The sequence below is a fragment of the Symphalangus syndactylus genome, chromosome X, assembly GCF_028878055.3.
Source record: "Symphalangus syndactylus isolate Jambi chromosome X, NHGRI_mSymSyn1-v2.1_pri, whole genome shotgun sequence".
NCBI lineage: Eukaryota > Metazoa > Chordata > Mammalia > Primates > Hylobatidae > Symphalangus > Symphalangus syndactylus.
Window position 1 is genome coordinate 78,404,188 of NC_072447.2, and position 23,780 is coordinate 78,427,967.

At 35.6% G+C, this 23,780-nt stretch overlaps 1 protein-coding gene across 2 annotated transcripts in view; it reads right to left on the reverse strand.

Moving 5' to 3' along the window:
• The window catches only part of TEX11 (testis expressed 11), a 399,429-nt gene that overhangs the window by 143,242 nt on the left and 232,407 nt on the right, over positions 1-23,780 (reverse strand). For both annotated transcript variants that reach the window (XM_055266828.1, XM_055266827.2), the window contains 3 exons: positions 12,751-12,902; positions 10,557-10,642; positions 1,392-1,529 (listed from right to left, as the gene is read on the reverse strand). In XM_055266828.1, the coding sequence (XP_055122803.1) occupies positions 1,392-1,529; positions 10,557-10,642; positions 12,751-12,902 (376 nt within the window). The remainder of the gene's footprint in view (positions 1-1,391; positions 1,530-10,556; positions 10,643-12,750; positions 12,903-23,780) is intronic.

Genomic DNA, 23,780 nt, shown 5'->3' on the forward strand with positions numbered 1-23,780 from the left:
TTATGTTTATGTGATGCCAACCACCTGTGTGCCTGACTTACAGACTATTTCCAACATTTAGATTTCTCTCATTGCCATGCTCTGCTTATCTGCCCATTAGGATACCATGATGTCAGCTGCTTGGGTGAGTTGAAGGCAACTATACTTTGTTCATCTCTGTAACCTCAGAGCCTAGCATAATGTCTGGTACTGTGTTTTTTCTTTCTTTCCTGACTGGCTGATTAGATATCCTCCCTTGGCCTGCAAATGCACCCATTCCCCAACTAGCATGTCTACATCCAGACAGAGGTCCTTCCCAAGCTGCCTGGCTCACTGTGTCATAAATCAAGGAAGTTATAAAAGCTCTGTGATTGCCTCCTTTATTGGTCTTTAAGTAAACAGTAGGCAACTACCTTTCTGAAATAGTGCTGTCCTGTACAGAATTAGGTAACAAAATCTACATGATCATCTTCCTTTTAGATCTTAAACTGTAGGTAACTATTTTCTGAAACAGTTAAATGCTAGCCTGTGCAACACTATGATGAATTAAGTAACATTTCAAGTTCTCTTCCAGGGCTGCGAATTTATAACATATAAACTAAATAGCAAATATTTTCTTGAAAGAAAATCTAAAGTACTTAAGTCAGATAAACAATTCTTCAAAAATAAACCTTCAAAGAAAACATCTGGAATCACTACCCTTAATCACCTAGGTGAACAAAGGTTAGACCTGTCATTAAAACTTGAAAGGCAACAAAAACCTTCATATTTCATTTGGGTCCACACTTGCCCTTCTAGTTCTTTGTCCTTCTAAGAGCGAATACCCCTCATTATGTGCATACCATATGATACCCAAAGGAAGAAATGTCCTAATTGCTTTGGAAAGTATTTCCGTTCTATCTTTAAACAAGCTTTTATCTTCTTTACCTTCTAGAATTTTGTCCGGATAAGAAATCAGTTAAAGAACATTTTCTAGGGTGGTTGGAAAGGCAAGAGATAACAACCTAGAAAGTGAAAGAATGGCCACTTCATTCAAGTATTTGGTCTCAATGAATGCTTGACAAAAGTGTGTACTTCAAAATTTAGTTTGCTGCGAAGGACAATATTACAGATGGTTAGTAGCAGATAACTTTGTTCAGGAGTTCCAATGATATATTACCTTTCAGAATAGGTGTGAAAAATAAAGGGTAAGTAATAGAATTAATGGTATTCCAAATTCTCTCTTTCTTTGGGAAGTTTCACTCAATGTTTACAGTGTGCAAATCAAGAAAATGTCAATTTGACCTTGTTCTATATGAGGGAACTCTCAGACATCCTAAACTAACAGCCAAGAAGTCACAGCATGGCATCTATCTCTCTGCCACTGCACATAAGAACATTTGCTACCTCTGAAAATAGATAAATCAAAGGACCTTATCAAATTGTTGCAAATTCAGGTAACAGCAAGCCACGTTCCTCTGCAGCTTGGCGAAGTCCAGATCCATTTCATCAGGTGAATAAAACCTCAGAGAATAATAGTACCATTGTAGGGCATCAGTGTAATTTTGTACCTAAAGTTTAAAAAGAAACAACAAAATCACAGCGATGTCGCTACCCTATCTTTCCCAAGTCACCTCTAGAAACAAATAAAAGATGCTGTTGGTTTATTTTTTAGGCAACCAAAACACAATATCCTTTATATTGGGTTCTAAGTGCATTTTATTATTAGTCTTGGTCAACATAAGTTTTAGATAAAGTGGCAATCAGTATTCTTTCTTTTTCCTACACATTAGAAATTTCACAAATAGGATGAAGAGTCTAAGAGTGAAGTAAACCACCCCAGAAAACTTAAAATCTATTTTAGAAGTTATTAAAACAACAACGATAAAAATTTTAAAAGGAACACCCATAATTCACCATGCTAATGCAGCTATTTTCATTTATCTATGTTCAATTTTAACTTTATTCTTTTGTATATTTGCCTAGTTGTAATCATAGCTTATATAGAATTTCACGTTCTATTCTTTCAATTTAATTTTGTTTTGTACATATTAATCTATGTTGCTATGTAGTCTTCACAGTAATCAATTTTAAGAGATACATAACATTTAATCAAGTATATAATGATTTTCTTAATGTTAGCTATTTAGTGAATTTGCAGGGTTTTTACTATTGTAATTGATGCTGCTGTATTTGTATACAAAAATACATTTTTCTCTTCAGTAAATTTAAAATTTTCAATGGTAAGAAGCTAGCTAGGGAAAATCTTATAGAAATAACCTGGATCTGAATCTAAGAAAACTGAGACTGCTTATAAACCAAGGTAAGGTAAATGACTCCCTCGTACCCTATCAAGAAGCTTCATATTTTTCAATTAAGAATAGGAGCCATTAGGACCTTCAAGGAATAAAACACCCTCTTCAACTAGAAACAATTGTGCTGAATAGGTAAAACACTGCCTCTGACTATTACATTAGTCATAGTAGATTAGAAATATGTCATATTAGAAATAGTCAATTAGAAACAAGATTACATTCCTCTCCAGTGTTGGAAGTGGATGTTTTAAGAAAATTATTCAGCAAGACTGGAAAATTAGAGGAAAGAAAAAGAATCAATAGAAGAATGGGAATTCTGAAGTAGTTCTTCACCTATTCAGTAAAAAAATAAATAAAGGCCTTCTAAAAGAGAATACGAATATCATTCTATCTTGTGGTACCTAACCATAAGACCTAGGTTTCTACATGCTCCTATAAGGGATTCTCTTTCCTTCTCTTGGGTCTAATTCTTTGTTTCTCAGACTTTGTTCCCTTTTTTCTCTTCATGTCTTTTTCCTATAAAATCTACCATAACATTTTTTGGAAAACAGTTTTATTGAGGTACAAATGACATACAAAACACTATGCATATTTAAACTGTACAATTGTTTTGATATATATACATATATGTACACATATATACACATATATATGTACATATATACATATATACACATATTTATGTACATATATACATATATACACATATTTATGTACATATATACACATATATATGTACATATATACACATATATATGTACATATATACACATATATATGTGTACATATGTACATATATACATATATACACGTATATATGTACATATATACATATATACACGTATATATATACACATATATACGTGTATATATACATATATACACATATATACGTGTATATATACATATATACACATATATACGTGTATATATACACATATACACGTATATATATACACATATATACGTGTATATATACATATATACACATATATACCTGTATATATACATATATACACATATATACGTGTATATATACATATATACACATATATACCTGTATATATACATATATACACATATATGTATATATACATATATGCATATATATGCATACATATACATGTATACATACATATACATATATGTATATATATACATATATACACATATATATGTGTATATATATACATATATACACATATATATGTGTATATATATACATATATACACATATATATGTGTATATATATACATATATACACATATATATGTGTATATATATACATATATACACATATATATGTGTATATATATACATATATACACATATATATGTATATATATATATACACACATATACACATATATATGTATATATATATATACACACATAGCTAAAACCATCAACACAGTCAAGGGAGTGAACACATCTATCACAACCAATTTTTCTTTGTAATCCCTCAATCCAGCTCATTCTGGTCTCTCATCCCCCAAGCAGTTATGGATGTGCTTTCTATAACTTTCTATAACTATTAATTTTTATTTTATAGGCTTTTATACAATTGAATCATCTAATATGTATTAATACTTTTTTGCCTGGCCCCTTTCGCTCAGCAAAACAGTTTCTAGATTTATCCCCATTATTGCATCTATCAATAGTTCATTCCTTTTCATTGCTGAGTAGTATTTCATTGAAGGATATACCAGTTTGTTTATCCACTCACTTGTTGATGGACATTTGGCTGTTTCCAGTTTTTAACTATTACAAATAAAGCTGCTATCAGCTTTTACATGCAAGTTTTTGTATGGATAAATAATTCCTTTTCTCTTGAGTACATACATAGGATTGAAATGGCTGGATCACATGGTAGGGGCAAGTTTAACATTTTAGAAAACTGCCAAACTATTTTCCAAACCGTTTGTACTATCTTATATTTCCACCATGAAGTTCCAGTTCCTCAACATCTTCATCAGCGTTTGGTATGGTTAATCTTTTCCATTTTGGCTATTCTAAGAATTATGTATTGGTATCTCCTTGGGGTTTTCATTTGCATTTCCCTAATGACTCATAAGTCATCTTTTTTTGTGTGCTTATTGTCATGCATATATCCCTTTTTGGTGAAATTCTGTTCATATCCTTTGCTAATTTTTGAATTGTTTTTCTTTGTACATTGAGTTTAGAGAGTTCTTTTTATGTTTTAGCTACTAGCCCATCATTGTATACATGGTTTGAAAATTTTTCTCCCAGTCTCTAGCATTTTTCATCCATTAAACAGGATCTCTTTTTTTTTAAGTATAATTTTCGCTTTATTTTCTTCAGAGGATAGCTTTTTTTTCAGTCCTTAAGGACTCAGCTCCATATGTAGGCTTTGGTGGAGGTTGGTGGGCAGCACCCACAGGTCTAAATCAGGGTTGGGGTGTTTGGTCCTTACTGGCTTCACGAGATTGATTCTGGACTACCTTGCTGTGAATGGTGCAACTCATGCAGTAATGTAGCTTCACAAACAGCTTGGGAAGCACATAGACATCAAAGACACTGGCTTCAGATATGTCCCTGATAGCTGTGGCCTCTACTATGTTTTGTTGTTTTCTTTGTTTTTAGTTTTAGAGACAGGATCTTGCTCTGTGGCCCAGGCTGGAGTGAAGTGGCATGATCACAGCTCACTGCAGCCTTAAACTCCTGGGCTCAAAAGATCCTCCTGCCTCAGCCTCCGGAGTAGCTGGGACTACAGGTGCATGCTACCACACCAGGCTAAATTTTTTATTTTTGTAGAGATGGTGCTCCTCTATATTGCCCAGGCTGGTTGGTCCCAAACTCCCAGGCTAGAGCAATCCTCCCGCCTCAGCCTCTCAAAGCACTGGGATTACAGGCATGAGCCACCACACTTGGCTTTCTACTATATTTTGAATGATAAACTTCTTAACATGCTTGTCTTTAGTCACATATCAGATGCAGTTCATGCAGGGAATAGGCTGCACATGGCCTGGCCTAGATCCTAAAGATTTTCTCCTATGTATTTTTATAAAAGTTTTATAGTTGCACATTTTACATCTAATTTTATAATCTATTTAATTTTTGTATAAAGTGTGAAGTTAAGGTCACGGGTTTTTTTTTTCTATGGATGTCCAATTTCTCCAGCACCATTAGTTGAAAACACCATCTTTTTCCATTGAATTACTTTTGTGCTTTCTCAAAAATCAGTTGAACATATTTGTGTGGGATTATTTTTTGGTTTTCCATTCTGTTCCATTGATCTATGGTTCTATCTCTCTAATGATACCACACAGTCTAGATTACTGTAGCTATATAAAAAGTGTTGAAATTGAATAGGGTAATTCTTTCTGTTCTATTCTCTCTCAGGATTGTTTTGGCTATTTTCTTTTTATAATTTTTATTTTAGGTTTAGGGGTACATGTGAAGGTTTGTTACATAGGTAAACACATGTCACAGGGGTTTGTTGCACATATTATTGCATCACCCAGATATTAAGCCCAGTACCCAATGGTTATCTTTTCTGCTCCTCTCCCTCCTCCCATCCTCCACCCTCAAGTAGACACCAGTGTCTGTTGTTTCCTTCTTGGTGTTCATAAGTTCTTATCATTTAGCTCCCACTTATAAGTGAAAATATGCATTATTTGGCTTTCTGATCCTGTGTTAGTTTTCTCAGGACGATAGCTTCCAGCTCCATCAATGTTCCCGCAAAAGACATGATCTTTTCCTTTTTATGGCTGCATAATATTCTATGGTGTATATGTACCACATTTTCTTTATTCAGTCTGTCATTGATGGGCATTTACGTTAAGTCCATGTCTTTCCTTTTGTGAATAGTGCTGCAATGAACATTTGCATGTATGTGTCTTTATGACAGAATGCTTTTTATTCCTCTGGGTATATATCCAGTAATGGGATTGCTGGGCCGATTGGTGTTCTGCTTTTAGTTCTTTGAGAAATAGCCATGCTACTTTCCACAGTGGTTGAACTAATTTACACTCCCACCAACCATGTATAAGTGTTCCTTTTTCTCTACAACCTTGTCAGCATCTATTATTTTTTGACTTTTTAATAATATATCTTGGCTTTTTCATTCCATTGTTTTATATATAAATTTTAGAACAATCTTGTCTCATATTTTTCTGATGCTTTTGTTTATAACCAATTTGTATCTTTATGTTTAAAGTACATTTCTTTTAAGCAGTGCATAAACTTGGGTCTTGCTCTTTTATCCAGTTTGACAATCTCTGCCTTTTCACTGGGGTCTTGAGGTCATTTTCACTTAATGTGATTTTTTTTCATATGCTTAGATGTAAATCTATCATCTTGCTATTTGTCTTCTATTTGTGCCATCTTTTTTGATCTGTCTGTCCTTTTCTGCCTTATTTTAGATTATTTGAATATTTTTATGATTTGATTTTATCTCTTTTTTAAAAAAAAACTCTTTGTTTTGCTATTTTAATGGTTGTTTTAGGGTACATAGTATATATGTTTAACTTATCATAGTCTATCTTCAAGTGATGTTATACCACCTCACTTATGGTATACTTCCATTTCTCTCTTCTTGGCCTATATGTTCTTGTCATGCATCTTACTTTTACAGGTTATAAACTACAGAATACAATGTTATTATTTTTGTTTAAGCAATAAACTATCTTTTAAAGAGATTGTAATAATAAGAAAAAATCTTATCAATTACTCATATAATTACCATTTCTGGTATTCTTTATTCATTTGTATAGATTCATATTTCCATCTGGTGTAAGTTTCCTTCTGCTCGGAGGACTTCCTTGTAATGTACATCTTTGAGTGATTAGTTATTTCAGCTTTTAAATGTCTGGAAGACTATTTTGCTTTCATTTTTAAAAAACATATTTTTATTATGGTGAAAAACACATAACATAAAATTGACTAATCTGCAACCAATCTCTAGAACTTTTTCATCTAGTAAAACTGAAACTCTATACTCATTAAACAGCTCCACATTTTCCCCTCCTCCCAGCCCCTGGAAACCACCTTTCTTTCTTTTCTTTTTCTTTTTCCTTTATTTTCCTTTCTTTTCCCCTCTCTCTCTCTCTTTTCTTTCTCTTCTCTTTTCTCTTCTCTTCTCTTCCCCTCTTCCTTTCTGTTTCTTTTCTTTTTCTCAGAGTCTCGCTCTGTTGCCCAGGCTGGAGTGCAGTGGCATAAACTTGGCTCATTGCAACATCTGCCTCCTGGGTTCAAGTGATTCTCCTGCCTCAGCCTCCTGAGTAGCTGGGACTACATGCATGCGCCACCATACTTGACTAATTTTTGTATTTTTAGTAGAGACAGTGTTTCACCATGTTGGCCAGGCTGGTCTTGAACTCCTGACCTCAAGTGATCTGCCCTCCTTGGCCTCCCAAAGTGCTAGGATTACAGGTGTGAGCCACTGGGTCCAGCCCATTCTACTTTCTTTCTCCACGGATTTGACTACTCTAGGTACCTCGTGTAAGTGGAACCATACAGTATTGTTTTTTGTGACAGGCTTATGTCACTTAGCATAATGTCCTCAAGGCTCATCCATGTTATAGCATGTATCAGAAGTCCTTGCTTTTTAAGGCTAAGTAATATTCCATTGTTTGAGTATACCCCATTTTATTTATCCACTCATTTGTTGATGGAACTTGGGTTGCTTCCACCCTTTGGCTGCTATAAACATGGGTGTGCAAATATCCTGCTTTTAATTCTTTTGGATATACAAGCAAAAGTGAAAATGCTGCATCATATGGTAATAACATTTTTAATTGTTTGAGGAGCTGCCCTACTGTTTTCCATAGTGGCTACACCATTTTTCGTTTGTGCCAACTACTTTCATTTTAAACAATACTTGTGCTGGATACAGAAATTTAGGCTGACAGGTTTTTATTTTCTTTCATTATTTTAAAGATGCTGCTCCACTGAGTTCTTGCTTGCATTGCTTCCAACAAGAAATCTGACGTTCTCTTTAATTTATTCCTCTGTATATAAAGTGTCACTTTTATTTGGCTGCTTTTAGGACATTCTCTTTATCACTGGTTTTGAGCATTTTGATTATGTGCATTGGTGTCATTTTGTGTTTCTTGTGTTTGGGGTGTTAAGATTTTTCTATCTGTGCATTTAGAGTTTTCATTAAGTTTTGAAAGTTTTATTTCTTCACATATTTATTATCTCCATCCTCATTTGGGAATCCCAGTTACCCGTATATTAAGCTACCTAAAATTGTCCCTAACCTCACTGAACTCTTTTAATTTTTTTAAGGGTTTTTTCCCTGTGTATTTCATTTTCAATAGCTTCTTTGCTATAACTTCAAGTTCATCAGTCTTTTCTTCTACAATGTCTAATATGATGTTAATACTATCCAATGTGCTTCTCATCCTAGACATAGTTTTCATCTTTAGAAGTTTGATTTGGGTCTTTATATATCTTCCGTGCCTCCACTTAACTTTCTGAATGCATGAAATACAATTATAAGATATGTCCTCTGTTAATGCTAACTTCTATGTCAGTTCTGGGTCAGTATCGATTGATTGCTTATTCTCCTCATTATAGGTTGCATTTTCATGCCTCTTCACACGCTCAGTAATTTTTTTGCTGGATGCCATTGTAAACTTTATCCTGTTGGGTGTTGTACAGTTTTATATTCCTACAAATATTCTTGAACTCTGCTCTGGGAAGCAATTAAGTTCCTTGGGATCAATTTGATCCCTTCACACCATACTTTTATAATTTTTAAGGTAGTTCTGGAGCAGGACTTAGTGTAGGACTAATTATTCCCCTCTTCTGAGACAAGACCCTTCTAAGTTTTCTACCCAATGTCCCATGAATTAGAGGTTTTCCAGACTGGGTGATAAGAATAGGCCTTATTCTCAACCCCATGTGAGTGGTAGGCACTGTTCCCTCTAATATTTTTAGATGGTTATTCTGCTAGCTTCAGGTAATCTTGCTTCATGTATGTCCTGATCAGAACTCTGCTAAACATTGGAAGAGGACCCTCATCTCACTGAAGCTCTATTAAGTCTTTTATTCAGTGTGTTTAATTTTGAATAGCTTCTTTGCTCTGACTTCAAGTTTATCAATCTTTTCTTTTACAATGCCTAATCTATGCTATGTGGTCCTCTTCAGTACTTTGTCTTATAAATTCTGGCTGCCTTGGTCTTCTCAGACTCAACTGCATCTCAAATCAGGACACTTGCCAGGCTCTGCTTCAGATCCCCTTCTTGTGCTATACCCTGGAAACTCAAAGCAGTAAGCTGCACAATTGTAATGCTCACTTTCTTTCTTTCTTTTCTTTCCTTTTTTTTTTCTTTTTTTTTTTTTTTGAGATGGAGTCTTGCTCTGTGGCCAGGCTGGAGTGCAGTGGCGCCATCTCGGCTCATTGCAACCTCTGCCTCCCAGGTTCAAGCGATTCCCCTGCCTCAGCCTCCTGAGTAGCTGACACTACAGGCGTGTGCCACCACACCCGGCTAATTTTTTGTATTTTAGTAGAGATGGGCTTTCACCATGTTAGCCAGGATGTTCTCAATCTCCTGACCTTGTGATCTGCCTGCCTCAGCCTCCCAAATTGCTGGGATTACAGGCATGAGCCACCGCGCCTGGCCAATGCTCACTTTATTTCTTGTCTCCCAGGGACCATTCTCCTTCATTGCCTGACGTTCAGGGTCATAAAAGCCATTTTCTTTTCGTCTATTTTGTCTTGTCCTTTGTGGAGAGGGACTTGTTGTTCAAGAAGGGACATAAAACAGTCCCTGTTACTACATATTAATTGCAAGTGGAAGCAAACACAACTTTTTTTTAATGGTACATCCCATTTGATTTATATACACAGGGACACAAATGTATAATACACAAAGATTAGTAGGAAATATACCAAAATTATAAATGATTGTTCTTTGCTTTAAAAAAAATTATCTTTAGGTTTACAGGAAACCTGAATTGTCTTGTACAGGTTTTTTTTTTCCATTTTTTTTATTACACCGTAAGTTTTTAAAGGGAATAAAACTCTCAGCCCTCATGTTAAAAAAATTACATTCTTATATCTTAATATCAGCGATGACATTTCCCTACACTGTAAGCTCTCAATGGAGAGGAATCATGTCTTATTATTTTTAATAAACTCTTGTACAATGCTCATTAACACTCTATATTGTGAATATTTAATAAATATATGGTATCTAAACAGACAAAGACTATTAAAGTATTTGATGCTCTTTTATTTTTATAGTGAATGCACTATTTTTTGTTGCAGTGGAGAAATAATATAAAGAATGAAAAAGAGATTATTCTCAAACCTCAAAACTACTGGCAGCTTTTCTCCACAGAATGTTGTGTAACCAGTTCATTAATTCTGCTGTCAGTTGTCTTCCTGTTTGGTGAGCTGAAAAAAAAAAAAAAAGCTCTGAAAATAAGAATCTAGGTCTATTACATTAAGTAGAGTGCTAACTATACTCAGAACCTATAATCTTTAAGTAATGGCTACACACAAAAAAATTCAGACAGGTTTTCATCATCAATTTTAGGTTTACTACCATAATTGATAATATAATGCAATCAGAGTTTGCTAGAATCACAGTAATTCTCCCATCAATCTGTGATAGTTTTCCAGCCTACTCTCTTTTTAACTGATTTTCCACATTCCAAATTAGATCATCATCTGGTGCCTTAATAAGGTTATTGTGAATGAGCAGACAGCAATGCCAGAAATCATTAATAAGAAGTGCTTATACTATTACGTACTAAATAGATCAGATCAAGTTCACAAGAAAGGCCAATTATGCCTTAAAGCCTTTGTAAAATACTTTAAGACCATGCTTACACGTAAACTTTATTACTTTAAATCTTAACTTGCTTTGATTGTTTCTGGTCTAGACATTTACAGAGTTCAAATACATTAGCACATTAAGGTAAAGTTTAAACTATAATAGAATTCTGCACCTCCTCTTCTGCCCTTTGGCATAAACTATCAATTTCCACAAAAGTCTTGACTAGAACATTAGGAATCTCTGACCCTCTAGCCCAGTCAGCAAATGTAGTTTGTTCCATGACTCACTTAAAAATACTCACATGAGAGTAAACAGCTACTAAATGTATCTGCTTGAAATACTATAATACTTTGAGAGTGTAAGTGTAACTTAGATGTCACAATAGAACAGTCTAAGTGGAATTTTAGGAAAATGAGTTATTCTGTATAATCAAGTTTTCTGGTTAACTGGCAGTTTACTTTCTTTAAATAAAAATCACTTCTGAATTTAAAAAGTCTGAATATTTTCATTAAAGTTCTTAAATTTTCTAAAAAGTAAACAAACTTCCTAGTTTTCTTAAGCATAATTCAACTTTTTCTTGACCATTTGAGGTCAACATTAACAACTATTTTATTTTATTGTCCTATTAATATATCACAGTGATGCTTTTGGGAGTTGTTTTACAGTACAGATTGTTGTATTAAAAAATTTGAAGTTGTTTTATAAAATTGGTAGAGTTTTTTTCTTCCCTGTGGTCAGGCTATCTGTATACTTCCCTTTAAACCTTTTCTCTGTTTGCAAAGTGCTACCATTAAAATGCTAAGAGTAGGAAAACCGGATAACCAAGTTTATCAAAACTGGGTCTAAAAATGATTGGTAAATGCCTGGAGGGAGGGTGTTATCAGTAAAATATGGTTCTTAGAGATCATCTAGTCAGATGACTTCCTTTAAAAAATTAATGACTTTGTTTTTATAGAAACATGATTTGTGCTTATAAAAATTCAAACAATATGGTAGAGTATTTAGAAGAAAGCAACACATGACCTAAAATGCCACCATTCAGAATAAACCCGAGTTAACATTTCGTGACTATCACTCCAATTATATCTCTACATGCACTTAGTTGGAAGGACAAGGTGGTGAAGAGAATTTTCTAAGAAAGGGATCATGCTATCTGTGTTCTTCAGGGTACAGAAGTTCTGCAGGGAGGCAGACGATTAGGGGAATGCTGAGCAGATTTGGCTCTACATCTCTGCTTTAACCAGAAAAACTCTAATCTATTTCATTCAGGGTGGGGTTCATATAAGATTGCATCACAAAAGGATGCTGCTGCTGAAAAGAAGTTAGAAACCAGGAGTTTAGTTCACAATCATCATTTTGTAGTTGAAAAAAAATCAAGGTCCAGAGAAATTGACTTGTTCAAAGGTACACAGTTAAACTGAGATCAAACTAGAGATACTAAATTAGGCTTGTAACCTCACAATATTCCACCACATGTGAGTTTAAGCTCAGAAGTTTGTCTGTTTTTGATGATGTTTTCTTATTTTTGCTTAGTTTCTCATTCCACTTGCCCAATTTGTGGGATGTGGACAGGTGAGGTGTTACTGTTAAAAGACCATTAGGGAGGAAGGAAAAAAGGAAGTGGAAGAAATCCACTGACTTGAGGATTTTGCTATTATTCTGACATCTAAGAATTATACACAAATTAATATGTTTCTAAAACACTTGCGAAAATCCCACTGACCTAAAAAGATTTCTTCAATCTTCTCCTTGGCAAGCAGTTCTTCCTTCCTTTGTAAAAGCATGTCAATATAGAGCATCAGAACTTTTCCACTATTTTCTGATGACTTAAAACGTTCATGAATAATCATCAGGAAATGAAACCCAACAGATTCTCTGTACAATGAGACACAATTTTAAGCAATGTGAATAGAAAAACTGGTTATTGATCAATGGGACTAAAATGTATTTCAGTGTGAGCAAAATAAGCCAGATAAAAGCATATCTGAACTCAGGTAATGTTATTAAATGTCTAAACAAGCTTAATTTGTCAATATTACATGATTTAATTTAATTTCAGTTCATTAAGCCATAAACATTTTCTATTAACACCTATAGTCAGATAATCATTTCTCTCCTAATATCTACTTTATGTTTTTCCCAGAACTGATTGCAAGCTTTAAAAATTGGTTACTGAGATCCAGTGAAGTTACATGAAAAGACATGAGAAATTTACTAGTTCCTCGGCCAAAACCTCTTTCTAAAAACTTGTTTATGTTTGATTACACAAATAATACACTAGTATCTTCTATTTAAAAATGTAAACAGTTCACGGGTTGGAAGACTAAATATTGTTAACATGTTGATATTCCCAAAGTGATCTACAGATTTACAGATATTTATCCCTATTAAAATCCCAGGCCAGGTGTGGTGGCTCACGCCTGTAATCCCAGCACTTTAAGAGGCTGAGGTGGGCAGACTGCTTGAGCCTAGGAGTTTGAGACTAGCTTGGGCAAGATGGCAAAACCCTGTCTCTACAAAAAATTGGCAGCCGTGATGGCGCATGCCTGTAGTCTCAGCTACTAGCAAGGCTGAAGTGGGAGGACTGCCTGACCCTGGGAGGTCAAGGCTGCAGTGAGCTGTGATCAGGCTACTGCACTCCAGCCTGGGCGACAGACTGAGACCCTGTCTCAAAAAAATCCCAAAATCCCAATGAGATATTTTGCAGAAATGGAAAAAATCCATCCTAAAATTAATATGGACTTTGCTCAAGGGACCCCAAAAGCCCTAAACAAACTTGAAAACAGAGCAAAATTAGATGATTTGTACTTTCTGATTTCAAAACTTATTACAAAGCCATAGTAATGAAAATGTGTGGAACTGGCATAAAGATAGACATATAGACCAATGGAAAGGAATAGAGAACGCAGAAATAAATCTTGTCATATCTCATCAAATTATTTGTGACAAAGGTGCCAGGACCATGTAATGGTGATAGGACAGTCCTTTCAGCAAATGGTGCTAGGAAAACGGGATTTACACATGCAAATGAATGAAATTGGATTCTTATCTTATATCATATACAAAAATTGATTCAAAATGGATCAAAGACCCAAATGTAAGAGCTAAAAAACTGTTTCCATGGGACCAAGTGATCCTACATATAGAAGACTCTAAAGAATCCACCAAAGAACTCTAAGAACTAATAAATTACTTCAGTAAAGTTGCAGGCTACAAAATCAACATACAAAACCCAGAAGCGTTTCTTTATGCCAACAATAAAATATCCAAAAAGGAAATCAAGAAAACAATCCTATTTACAATAGCATCAAAAATATACAAAATAGTTGGGCACAGTGGCTCATGCCTGTAATTCCAGCACTTTGAGAGGCTGAGGAGGGTGGATCACTTGAGGTCAGGAGTTCGAGACCAGACTGGCCAACATGGTGAAACCCTGTCTCTGCTAAAAATGCAAAAATTAGCTGGGCATGGTGGCACGTGCCTGTAATCTCAGCTACTCAGGAGGCTGAGGCAGGAGAATCACTTGAACCCAGGAGGTGGAGGTTGCAGTGAGCCGAGATCTCCAGCCTGGGTGACAGAGTGAGTGAGACTCCATCTCAAATATATATGTATATGAATAAAAGTAACCAAGTAGGTGAAACATCTGTACACTGAAAACTATAAAACATTGATGAAATTGAAGAAAACAAAAATAAAATTGAAAGATATCCTATGCTCATTGATTGAAAGAATTAGTATTATTAAAATGTCCACACTACTCAAAGTGATCTACAAATGCAAGGAAATCCCTATCTTAAGTCCAATGACATTTTTCACAGAAATAGAAAAACTAATATTAAAATTTGTATGAAACCACAAAAGACTCTGTGCCAAAGCAACCTTAAAAACAAAAACAAAATTGGAGACATCATGCTTTCTGATTTCAAATTATACTACAAAGCTATAGTAATCAAAGCAGTATGGCACTGGCATAAAAACAGACACATAGACCAATGGAACACAATCAAGATCCCAGAAAAAAAACCAAAAAAAGCAAGTATGTATAGCCAACTAGTATTTGACAAAGGTGCCCAGATTACACAATGGAAAAAGCACAGTTTCTTTTGTGCTTGGGCTGGGTGCAGTGGCTCACTCCTGTAATTCCAGCACTTCAGAAGGCCAAGATTGGTGGATCACTTGAGGCCAGGAGTTTGAGACCAGCCTGGCCAATGTGGCAAAACCCCATCTCTACTAAAAATACAAAAATTAGCTGGATGTGGTGGCACATGCCTGTAATTCCAGCTATGCGGGGAGGGCTGAGGCACAAGAATCACTTGAACCCAGGAGGCACAGGTTGCAGTGAGCCAAGATCATGCCACCGCACTCTAGCTTAGGTGATGGGGTGAGACTCTGTCTCAAAAAAAAATGTGTTTGGACAACTGGACATCCACCTGCAAAAGAATAAATTGAACACATCCTACGGCACACACACAAATCAACGGAAAATGCATTAAAAACTTAAATGTAAGACTTGAAACTGTAGAACTACTAGAAGAAAAAAATAGGGAAGAAGCTCTTTGAAATTGGCCTTGGCAAGGATTTTTTGTATAGAACACCAAAAGCAAAGGCAAAAAAAATTTTAAAGCAAAAACAAACAAATGGGACTATGTCAAACTAATAAGCTTCTGCACTGCAAAGAAAACTTCAATAAAATGAAAAGTCAAACTAATTAACATTCCCATCAACAGTGTAAGTGTTCCTATTTCTCCATAGCCTCACCAGCATCTGTTGTTTTTTGACTTTTTAATAATTGCCATTCTGACTGGTGTGAGATGGTATCTAATTGTGGTTTTGATTTGCATTTCTCTAATGATCAGTAATGTTGAGCTTTTTTCCGTATGTTTGTTGACCACATAAATGTCTTCTTTTGAGAAGTGTCTGTTCATATTCGTTGCCCACTTTTTGACTAGGTTGTTTTTTTTTTCTTGTAAATTTAAGTTCTTCGTAAATTCTGGATATTAGACCTTTGTCAGATGGGTAGATTGCAAAAATTTTTTCTCATTTTGTAGGTTGCCTACTCACTCTGATGATAGTTTCTTTTGCTGTGCAGAAGCTCTTCAGTTTAATTATACCCCATTTGTCAATTTCAGCTTTTGTTCAACCATTGTGGAAGACAGTGTGGTGATTCTTCAAGGATCTAAAATCAGAAATGCCATTTGACCCAGCAATCCCATTACTGGGTATATACCCAAAGGAATATAAATCATTCTATTATAAAGATATATGCACATGTATGTTTATTGCAGCACTATTTACAACAGCAAAGACATGGAACCAACCCAAATGCCCATCAATGATAGACTGGATAAAGAAAATGTGGTACATATACACCATGGAATACTACACAGCCATAAAAAGGAATGAGATCATGTCTTTTGCAGGGACATGGATTAAGCTGCAAGCCATCATCTCAGCAAACTAACACAGGAACAGAAAACCAAACACCACATGTTCTCACTCATAAGTGGGAGTTGAACAATGAGAACATATGGAGACAGGGAAAGGAACAACACACTCTGGAGCCTGTCGGGAGGTGAGGGTGTGGGGAAGGAGAGCATCAGGACAAATAGCTAATGCATGTGGGGCTTAAAACCTAGGTGACAGGTTGATAGGTGCAGCAAACCACCATGGCACACATAAACCTATGTAACAAACCTGCACGTTCTGCACATGTATCCAGAACTTAAAGTACAATAAAAAAATACAGAATGCCCCAGTAAACTTAGAATTTCAGATAAACAAAAAAATTTTTTAGTATTAGTGTGTCCAGTGCAATAGTTGGGATGTACTTATTCTAAAATACTAGACATTGTTTATCTGAAATTTCAAATTAACCGAGTCTTGTATTTTATCTGGCAACTCTATTCGTGAAACACCAGTTGCAAGAGATCTCGCCTTAATAAAAAGAGACCCATAGTTAAAAAAAAAGAAGTACCTTATTTACACATAGGTAGACATCCATTTACGAGGGTTATGATTAGATCGGTTTACTTTGAATCAATAAGTATTTCCTTAACTCTCTGCTACACAAATTTCAAATATATACCAAAGTGGAGAAAATAATATAATGAACCTACACATCATTATTATCAGGCTGTAACAACATCAAAGCCAATCTTATTTAACCCATCTTTCCACCTCATTCACACACACAGACACACACACACACACACATACACACACTCATGCTTTTGAAGTAAATCCGAGACATCCTATTAATCCACTTCCAAGTATTTTAATTATCCATCTCTTAAAGATAGAAACTTTTTTGTAAAAATCATAAACATAATACTATCATTACAGTTTAAAACTTAAGAAGATATCCTCAATATTCTTAAGTATTTAATTACTGTTCACATTTATGTAACTGTCTCATACATTATTGATTTTAAGTGTTTGACTCAGGATCTGAATAAGATTCATACATTTCAATTGATTAAAATATCTAAGTCTTTTTAATCTAAAAAAAAAAGCCAGCAAATACCTTGATTTTGAACTTCTGGCCTCCAAAATTGTGAGAGAACAAATTTCTGTGTTTTAAGTCATCCCATTTGTGGTAATTTGTTACAATACTCAGAAAACTAATATATACAATAACCAAAATCTTAAAAATAACTCAACAGATGAGCTTACAGCAGAATGGAGAGGACAAAGGAAAGAATAAGTGAATTTGAAATAAAGTAGAGCTAGGTGCAGTGGTTGGTGCCTGTAATCCCAGCTACTTGGCAGGCTGAAGTGGGAGGACTGCTTGAGTCCATGTGTTTGAGGCTGCAGTGAGCTATGATTATGCCACTGCACTCCAGCCTGGGCAACAGAGCGAGACCTTGTTTCAAAGAAAAGAAAGAAAGAAAGGCAAGAAAGGAAGAAAAAGAAAGAAAAGAAAGGAAGGAAGGTAGGAAGGAAGGAAGAAGAAGGAAAAATAAAAAAGTAGAAATTACCTAATCTGAACAACAGAGAGAAAACAGACTGAAAAAAAAAAAAACTGCATGGAGCCTCAGCGACCTGTAAGACAACGAAAAATGTAAATTATGTCATCAGAATCCTGGAAGAGGAGAAGAAAGGTTGGGCAGAACAAATAAATATTCAAAGAAATAATGTCTCAAATATTTGGGAAAAAACATAAACCTAGAGATTCAAAGAGCAGTGCAAACTCCAAACATGATAAATCCAAAGAAATTCCATCCTAAGACATGTCATAGTCAAATTCCATCCTAAGACATGTCATAGTCAAATTCCATCCTAAGACAAAGAAAAAAATCTTGAATGCACAGAAAGAGAAATGATACCTTACCTACAGGAGCCATTTCACTGCTAAGAATTTACCCACTTGATTTGAAAACTTAGATCTACTCAAAAATCTTCACGTGAATGTTTACAGCAACTTTATTGATAATCACCAAACACAGGAAGCAACCAAGATGTCCTCCGATAGGTAAATAGATAAACAAAGAGATGAGCTATCAGTCACAAAAAAGACATAGAGGAACCTGAAGTTTATATTGCTAAGTGGAAGAAGCCAATCTAAAAAGACTACATACTGAATGATTCCAATTATGTGACATTGCAGAAATGGCACAAAAGCAAAAAGAAGAGCCAGTAAGAAAAATAGAGAGTGAAAAGATGTGGTGGCCAGCATCTCAGGAAGATGAAGAGGTGAGGCACAGAGGATTTTTAGGGTGGTGAAAATACTATGTGTGATACTATAATAGCAGATACGTGTCATTATACATGTCAAAATCCACAGGACTTTACCACACAACAAGTCAATCTCAATGCACACAAATTATATATATAATTATATATAACTAGGTATTATATATAATTATATATAATTTGATATTTTATATATATATAATTTGGGAGGTTGGGGGAATCCTCAGATATAATACAGACTGTGACAAGAGACTAACAAATGTGTGGAACAACTTCACTAAAGGAAATAGGAGGACTAGATACTGACCTAAGTAACTCTGGAAATAAGTAGAATCTGTAAGAATAAAGGCAAAAAGAACCGCACATAAGGACTGTACTCTAGTTGACAAAGTTGTTTCTCATAACGGTACAGGTGAACAATTCTGATACTGCTATACATGTATACTAAAATTGAACAATTAAAAAATTAAGTAAATGAATGATGGATAGTAAGAGCCAGGTTTCCCACTGTTGGATTGGGCACAGATAAGCAAGGGTAATCTGCAAGCAAGGCTAGAATGATCTAAGTGGTAATGAATTAGAATAGGAAATATCAGTAATAACTTACGTTTAACTTAATACAGATATAGATGTTTACATGCCAAAATATTTATATATATATGTCTATATACTCAGATTAGTATACACACACATATTTTCTTTGCTCTGTCAACTAATAAGGCCTAGAAGAAATGACACCCCAGTAGCAACAAGCACAACTAACATTCAGATCTTGGTTACTAATATACTTTGCCAGTGAGAGGAACTAGACCTCCTAGGAGAAATGGTTGATTAAGGGATTGGGGCAAGAAATGTACAAGATGAACCTAGAACATTCTGTATTGTCAGAAAGAAAGGAATTGCTTAAAAAAAACAAAACCACCCACATTGATTGGGGTATGTCAAAAGGGTGAAGGAGTCAACTAAAAGAGCTCCCAATGGCCAAAGCTAAAACAATCCGAACAACAAAAATGTAGTATTGGATTATAACCTAAAGAATAAAATACATATTCCCAAGTCCATATTGATATAAAAACGACTGAACAAATTAATGAATTAGGGAGAAGAGACAAATTTCCCATGTAGAAGAATTCGAAATAATTTATCTAGATAACTATGCCTTTAAGCAGGGGAGCATAACTCCACAACTGCAAAGAATATAGTATGTAAAGAGGAAAAACAGATAACTTCAAGGTGTAAACACTTGATGAATACTCAGCCAACTAATCAAGGTGAATATCAACATACATAAATCATATTGACAGTATATACCCTTGATAACGATGTAATGAAAATGGTACTTTACCTGAGTGATCTTCCTCCCCAAACCCATAACCCCAGTCTAATCATGAGAAAAACATCAGAAAAATTCTAATAAATAGGTATCCTACAAAATACTTGATGGGTAGTCTCAAGACTGTCAAAATCATCAAAAAGAAAAATATATCTAAGAAACTACTATGGCCAAATGAAGTCCAAGGAGATATGACAACTAAATGTAATGTGATATCACAGGTAAGATTCTGGAATAGAAAAAGGATATTAGGTAACAACAGAAGAAATTGGAATTAACGATTGATTTTAGGTTAATAATAATGATGTATCCATATTGGTCCATTACTTATGACAAAGGTACTACAGTAATATAAGATGGCAATACTAGGGGAAACTGTGTACAGCGTATATGGCAACTCTTTGTACTATCTTCTCAATTTTTCTGTAAAACTAAAAGTAAACTAAAATATAAAGCAGAGGTTAGGTACAATGGTTCACGCCTGTAATTTCAGTGCCTTGGGAGGCCAAGACAGGAGGATCAGTTGAGGCCAGGAGTTCAGGATGAGACTGGGCAACATAGTAAGACACCCTGTCTCTACAAAAAAATTAAAAAGAAAAAGAAAATTAGCTGAATGTGGTGGTGTGTGCCTATAGTCCTGGCTACTCAGGAGGCTGAGGCAGGAAGATCACTTGAGTCCAGGAGTCTGAGGTTACAGTGAACTATAATTGCACTCCAGCCTGGGTGCTAAGAGTGAGGCCCTGTCTCTAATAAATAAATATTTTAAGAAAGGTTTTAAAAGTGTATATAGATCAGTAAATAAAATTTTAAGAGGCAAGCTTAAGCTGTAACACATCAGTAATTACAAATATTGTAAATGCTCTAAATATGCCAATTAAAAGAAAGAAATTGGCAGCATAGACTAAAAAAATACACCAAGAAAACAATCAGCAAAATGAAAAGGCAACTTACAGAATGGAAGAAAATATTTGCAAACCATATATCCAATAAGAGGCTAATATCTAAAATATATAAGGAACTCATTTAACTCAAGGGGAAAAAAAAATCAAACAACCTGATTTAAAAATCTGCAAAGAACTTGTAAAGACATTTTCCCAAAGAAAACATGCAAATAGCCAAAAGATATTAAAAAGATGCTAAAAATCACCAACCATCAGAGAGATGCAAATGAAAATCACCTGTTAGGATGGCTATTGTGAAAAAGTCAAAAGATAAGTGTTGGTGAGGATGTGAAGAAATTGGAACTCTTGTGCACTATTGGTGGGAATGTAAAATGGTACAGCCACTATGGAAAATAATATGGCAGTATTTTCTCAAAAAAAATTAAAAATAGAACTACCATATGACACAGCAATTTCACTTCTGGGTACATATCCAAAATAATTGAAAGCGGGTCTAGAACAGATATTTGTACACTCATATTCATAGCTTTATTCACATGTGCTAAAATGTGGAAGTAATCTGTGTCCGTTGACAGATGAATGGATAAGTAAAATGTGGTGCATATACATACAATGGAATATTATTCAGCCTTCAAATGAGAGAAGCCTGTGATGTGCAACAAAGTGAATAAACGTGGAGGACACTACGCTAAGTGAAATATGTCAGACACGGAAAAACAAATACTACACGATCTCACTAATATGTGAAGGCTAAAAAAAAGTTTAAACTCATAGTAACAGACAATAGAATGGTGGTTACCAGAGTTTCATGGGTGGGGGAATGGGGGAGATGCTGGTCAAAGGATATACACTTTAAGTTAAAAATTGATTAAGTTCTGCAGACTTAATGTACAGCATAGCGACTATAGTTAATAACAATGTATTATATACTTGAAATTTGCTAAGAACAGATCTCAATTATCCTCTCTATAAAAAAAGGTAAATATGAAGTGATGGATATGTTAATTAGCTTGGTTGTGGTAATCATTTCACAATATGTAGGTATATCAAAACATCACATTAAATATACACAATTTTTAATTGTCAATTATATCTCAAAAAGGTAGCGTAAAGTCCCAAACATGTCCTAACTGTAGAGTGTGTACAAGAAACTTACTTCAAAAAAACTGACATAAGAGGGTTGAAAATAAAAGTTTGGAAAAAAATATACCATGAAACCATTAATCAAAAGTAGGAGTGGCTATATTTTTTATTTTTATTGTGGTATAGTTGATATACAGTAAATACTGCACATGTTTAATGTATACAATTTGATGAGTTTGACATATGTGCAAACTCAAAATATCACCACAATCAATGTAATAGATATATCCGTCACCTCCAAAAGCTCTCTTGGGTCTCCTTCTGCTTTTTTTGTTTTGTTTTTTGGTGTAAGAATTCTTAGCTCCGGTCTACAGCTCCCAGCATGAGCGACACAGAAGACGGGTGATTTCTGCATTTCCATCTGAGGTACCGGGTTCATCTCACTACGGAGTGCCAAACACTGGGTGCAGGACAGTCGGTGCAGTGCACCATGCGCCAGCCGAAGCAGGGCGAGGCATTGCCTCACTCGGGAAGTGCAAGGGGTCAGGGAGTTCCCTTTCCTACTCAAAGAAAGAGGTGACAGATGGCACCTGGAAAATTGGGTCACTCCCACCCTAATACTGCACTTTTCCAATGGGCTTGGAAAACGGCACACCAGAAGATTGTGTCCTGCACCTGGCTCAGAGCGTACTACGCTCACAGTCTCGCTGATTGGTAGCACAGCAGTCTGAGATCAAACTGCAAGGAGGCAGCGAGGCTGGGGGAGGGGTGCCCGCCATTGCCCAGGCTTGCTTAGGTGAACAAAGAAGCCAGGAAGCTCGAACTGGGTGGAGCCCACCACAGCTCAAGGAGGCCTGCCTGCCTCTGTAGGCTCCACCTCTGGGGGCAGGGCACAGACAAACAAAAATTCAGCAGTAACCTCTGCAGAGTTAAATGTCCGTGTCTGACAGCTTTGAAGAGAGTAGTGGTTCTCCCAGCATGCAGCTGGATATCTGAGAATGGGCAGATTGCCTCCTCAAGTGGGTCCCTGACCCCCGAGCAGCCTAACTGGGAGGCACCCCCCAGTAAGGACAGATGGACACCTCACTCAGCCGGGTACTCCTCTGAGACAAAACTTCCAGAGGAACTATCAGACAGCTGAATTTGTGGTCCCATGAAAATCCGCTGTTTTGCAGCCACCACTGCTGACACCCAGCCAAACAGCGTCTGGAGTGGACCTCTAGCAAACTCCAACAGACCTGCAGCTGAGGGTCCTGTCTGGTAGAAGGAAAACTAACAAACAGAAAGGACACCCACACCAAAAACCAATCTGTACATCATCATCATCAAAGACCAAAAGTAGAAAAAACTACAAAGATGGGGAGAAAACAGAGCAGAAAAACTGGAAACTCTAAAAAGCAGAGCACCCCTCCTCCTCCAAAGGAATGCAGTTCCTCACCAGCAATGGAACAAAGCCGGATGGAGAATGACTTTGACGAGTTGAGAGAAGAAGGCTTCAGACAATCAAACTACTCCAAGCTACAGTAGGAAATTCAAACCAATGGCAAAGAAGTTAAAAACTTTGAAAAAAAATTAGACGAATGTATAACTAAAATAACCAATGCAGAGAAGTGCTTGAAGGAGCTGATGGAGCTGAAAGCCAAGTTTCGAGAACTACATGAAGAATGCAGAAGCCTCAGTAGCCAATGCGATGAACTGGAAGAAAGGGTATCAGTGATGGAAGATGAAATGAATGAAATGAAG